Here is a 4,471-nt window from a genome sequence, read left to right on the forward strand (position 1 = left end):
GAGGCTGTGCTCTCTTATGTCTTCAAGCACCCCTTCTTCCCAGAAGTCCACCGAGGCTGCACACTGGCACTGTCACCCAAGCGCTAACTGAAGAGCGCTCTGCTGCTCTCCTTTCCTGTGCTGATTCTCTCTCAAGTGCATGTTAAGGGAATGGAACGTTCTGGTGACTCAATGGACCTGGTTAGTAGTCGATGCGCATTCTATACCCAGCCACCCATTCTCAAACAAGTGAGACGCAGCGTTACGGACTAGACTGTGAAAGGGATAAAATAAAAACCAAGGTGCGTCCTCCGTCCTCTGCGAAGCTTGAGTTCAGCAGGCCGCAGCTTCGTCGTGTCTTCTCCATAAATGCCAACGACAGCAGAGGCCGCAGTAAGCATTACCTCCCTGCTTAGAAACAAACCCGGAGTCCGTTCCATACCTCGATTTGTCGCAGGATGTCCGCGACCACGTCGGGGACGGGAGAGTCGGCGTTCAGCCTGGCGGAGCAGAGTGACAGCTGGCGGATGAGGCCGCCCAGCTCCCTGCAGCGTGCAGGAACTGGATGCTCCCCGCGGTCCGTAAGCTGGGTCACCAACACTTGTAAGGCCCGGATGGCTCCTCGGTGGGCAGCCGCCAGCCGCGACATGGCCCACGACTGGCAATGAGTGAGAGGGGAGTTATTTCAGATTCAGAACTTCCCCACGCCAATCCCGCCCTCACGAGGATTTACAGCCTGCCTTCTTTCCAGACAACTCCGTCCTGTGAAACTTGCTCACAGGAAGGAATTACGAAGTTGAAAAGTTTTCTCGTGACAAACAGTGTTTTCCTTCCTACACCAGCAGCAACAGAATCTATTTTCAGAGTCTGTTCCTTGAGGGCCACCCCAAATGCAGGATATTTACGGTACTCATGCCCCTCAGACACGTCTCTACATGCACCGTGTGCACGTTAGTGCAGGGAACCCACACGCACGGCACCCCCAGACGCTGGACATGCCATTTGTAAAGAAGCAGTGTTCCTCGTAATGGACTGCGCCATACCTTCTTCGTGTGTCTGATCTTATGTGGACTCAATTTATCCAACTCTTCCTGGATCTCTCTCACCTGTTTCATAAAGGGGAAAAACAAAGACCTCAGACCCGTCTGCTGACCTGTCTTGTCCAAATATAACCACTGTTTAATTCAAGTCACTTGAAATGAGACAAGGCTCTTCACTCGTGACCCAAAACACAGTCCCCGGCTTCAAGTTCGAGACGGTGAGCAGCGCACAGTGTTCCCCTCCCATCCCTTGGTCCCAGCGTCATGGGAATTTCCCAGGAGGGAGTGAAGGCGGGGGTGGCTCTGAAAAGGTGGGAGGCCACGCTGGAGCGCGGGCTGCACCATGTCCAGAGAGCCCTGACAGGGTGAGATGTGTGTTCCAGAACAATCTCGGTGGCAGCAGTGTGGAGCAGGGCGGACGCACCTCCTCCGGAACAGTACGGAACAAAGTCTAACGCAGGCATTCCCTGTTCAATGACAGCTTTCAGCTTCTGGCTCAATCAGCAGAGCCCGCACGTGTCGTACGTGACGGGAAAGGGGTCAAGGGGTCAAGGGCGGACTCACGGGTAAGGCAGCACAGTTACAGCAGACGTTTAAAATCAATCTGTCTGCAACGTAACCGTGAGCGCCAGCTCGTCAGCCACGAAATGTGTCCCGAGACCCCCGTACGCCTCCGTCCTTCCCTGTGCTGCAAGAGAACCACGCCATCTGGCGCTCCTAGGCGTCTCGGCCAGCACAGACAGGAGACGGGGGCAAAGTGACGGGGCCCGTCCCTCCAACGCCGGGCACCAGCTGGGCCCGGGGTCCTCAGGGTCGGCGATCCACTGTCCACGCGACTCTGTCCACAGAAATACGTGCTGTACCAGCACCGTTTTCCAGGACAGGAGGCACATTCTCAGTAGATTGTCAAGAACCTATGACCCCAAAAGCCAAAAACCCCCCTTCAAGGACCGTGGCGCTGTACTCACGACACACAGGTATGCATAGACAGAAGGCAGACGACACGAAGGAAAAGAACGAAACAGCACAGGGGTCACGCAGGACGCCGCGCTGGCGCTGCTGCGACGGGGAGGCGGAGCTGTGTGCAGGGCCCCCAAGGCCGGCGGCGCTCCCCCCACTCCCCCTACCTGCTGCTGCAGCACGTACAGCATCCGGGCCGAGCGCGCGGCTTGCTCCTGCCTCCTCACGCGGACTCGTCGCTCCTCGTCCGGATCCAGAGCTGCTTCCGCTCTATCTGAAAACAGCGTTTCCCCAAACGTGGGTTATGCACCACGCACAGAAACGCGTGAGAACTCCAGTTATTCCTAGAGATGATAAAGCTGAAGGTCTCTGGTTTTATTAAAAATAAAAACGGAGCTCCCACAAACTCTTCCAGCAGCCAAGAAACGAGGAAGGAGCGGCCCGCGCGACACTCGGGTGGGAGGACGTGAGCGCCGCAGCCCGAGCTCCCGCCACGCGCAGTCCCGGCACCGACCCGGTGGAGGGCTCCGCCGCTGCCAGCGCCGCGGGCTGCCCTGCCTTGTCTGCGTTGAGCCAAAGCCTGTAACGCTTTGTTTCCGCCCAGAAACCCTTGATTGGCCTATTTTATCCTCAGCAAGGTTTCTTCGCTACTTTCTTATCTTGAATCCTTACTTGATAGGCTAGGACTGCTTGGCTGTGCAAAGCCTTCACGTGTCTGTCGGAGCACACGCCTGTGCACACGGGAGCCCCACGTCTCCAAAACACGCTCAGGGACGCTGTTTTGGGGGGACTCTGAGGGGCGTGCGGCGTCCGCTCCCGAAGCCGCGGTTTCTGAATGTTTATCCCAAACTCCCGGGTACAAGTCTGACCCAAGCCCTGTGTCATCAGCGCAAGCGTATTTTATAGACTCAAATATTTAACACTGACTCATTAAAAAGCCAAATGACGAAAAAATTTTTGTTTTGAAAAACGGAAAACTTTGAAATCCGGAGTTCTGGGCACAGACGCCCTCTCGCGGGAGCCTACGAGCCAGGCTTCCGTGTCGCGTGGCCGTGCAGCGCGGACAAACGCGGGCGCCGGCTCCGACGGTGTACACGGTGGACGGCACCGCGCCCGGAAGCACCGGGGCCCGTGGGGGCCCGTGGAAGGGGGCTCTGGGGAGGGGCCGTGGCACGCCGCGCCCAGCCCACGACGGGTACGCAGACACTTATGCACGGACAGGTTTTCACAGCGCCCTTTCTCCTACGGCACAGAAGCTACGGATCCGTGACAAGCGGAAATTTTGAACTAAAAATAAACAAACGAGGGGCGCCTGGGTGGATAGGTCGGTTAGGTGTGCGACTTCTGATTGGGGCTCAGGTCACGATCTGGGTCGTTGGCTCAAGCGCCACGCTCAGCGGGGAGTCTGCTTGAGACTCCCTCCCTCTGCCCCTTCTGCCCCTCACGTGTGCACACCTGTCTCTAATACAAACAAAATCTTAAAAAGTAGAATAAAATAAATGAGAAAACACCCAAGCCAGTCCTTCCCCAGAGTTTGAGGAGCCCTCTGTAAAGGTCCCCTGGTCAGGTCACGTCCTCAGAGCGGGGCCCCCGTGGCTTCGTGCCCCGACAGCATGGCTTCCACCACGGGATGCCACGGGGTGACCCGGCAGCCCACACGGAGGAGCGGCGTCAGACACGAGCGGCGACACTCCTGTCATGGCCCGCACGACACACTCGTCATGGGAGAAAGGTCTTTCTCACTCGGCCAGCCGCTCGGAAGCTCAGAGACAAGTCCCGTTTCTCCCGGGCCACCATCCTCACTCGTGTATTCTGTTCTGTCGCTCATCAGACCTATTTCGGGACGGCAGCTAAAACTCCTCGCGGTACGTGCACGTGTCCACAGAGCATCAGGGTAGAGCCTGGGGGTCTCGCGGTCGTCCCCGTGACGCTCAACCCCTGCTCCTCGCAGCTGGAGGCCGGCTCCTCTCTCCCACCCGCTGGTCTGACCCCAAACTCACTACAAGGAGTCCATCCCCTGCTCCCCAGGGAAGCGCGGGCCACAGGGAGCACGGAACAACCGTGGGAAACAGTATCGGATGACCGCGCAGCCTCGCTTGTGCCTGGCGGTCAGACATCCCCCCACACCCCCCTAGCTCCTGTCACGGCTACGAGCCCATCCAAGTGCTTTACCTAATACGCACATATGATGCTCTTTTTTGAACAAATTAAAAATAATTTTGCCAAACAGCAAAACACGACAGGATAATTTGCGTTCGGGAGCCACTGGACCAGAGGTTCAGACAGCAGGTACCGGACCGCCAGGCCTCCCCAGCCGAGGCCGCAGCCTGCAGGACGGGGCGACGTCAGGTGCCTCCACCTGACGGGGGGCCAGGGCAGGGCCAGCTCCCCAGGAAGACAGACTCGGGTCAAACTCACAGTGCACCTGCCTTGTGGACTCTGTGCTCACTGCAGGGACGGGGGCGGTGGGGGTGGACGGAGGTGGGGGCGGA

At 58.0% G+C, this 4,471-nt stretch overlaps 1 protein-coding gene across 1 annotated transcript; it reads right to left on the bottom strand.

Moving 5' to 3' along the window:
* Positions 1-34: 34 nt before the first annotated feature.
* Positions 35-4,394, bottom strand: LOC117797757 (protein moonraker-like). The gene is made up of 3 exons (XM_034650211.1): positions 2,147-4,394; positions 1,023-1,085; positions 35-637 (listed from the first exon to the last, which is right to left on the bottom strand). Exons 1-3 carry the CDS (start codon positions 2,168-2,170, stop codon positions 392-394), a joined length of 333 nt encoding a protein of 110 aa, XP_034506102.1. The 5' UTR covers positions 2,171-4,394; the 3' UTR covers positions 35-391.
* Positions 4,395-4,471: the final 77 nt, after the last annotated feature.

This window comes from Ailuropoda melanoleuca, unplaced genomic scaffold (genome assembly GCF_002007445.2).
Source record: "Ailuropoda melanoleuca isolate Jingjing unplaced genomic scaffold, ASM200744v2 unplaced-scaffold12345, whole genome shotgun sequence".
Taxonomy (NCBI): Eukaryota; Metazoa; Chordata; class Mammalia; order Carnivora; family Ursidae; genus Ailuropoda; species Ailuropoda melanoleuca.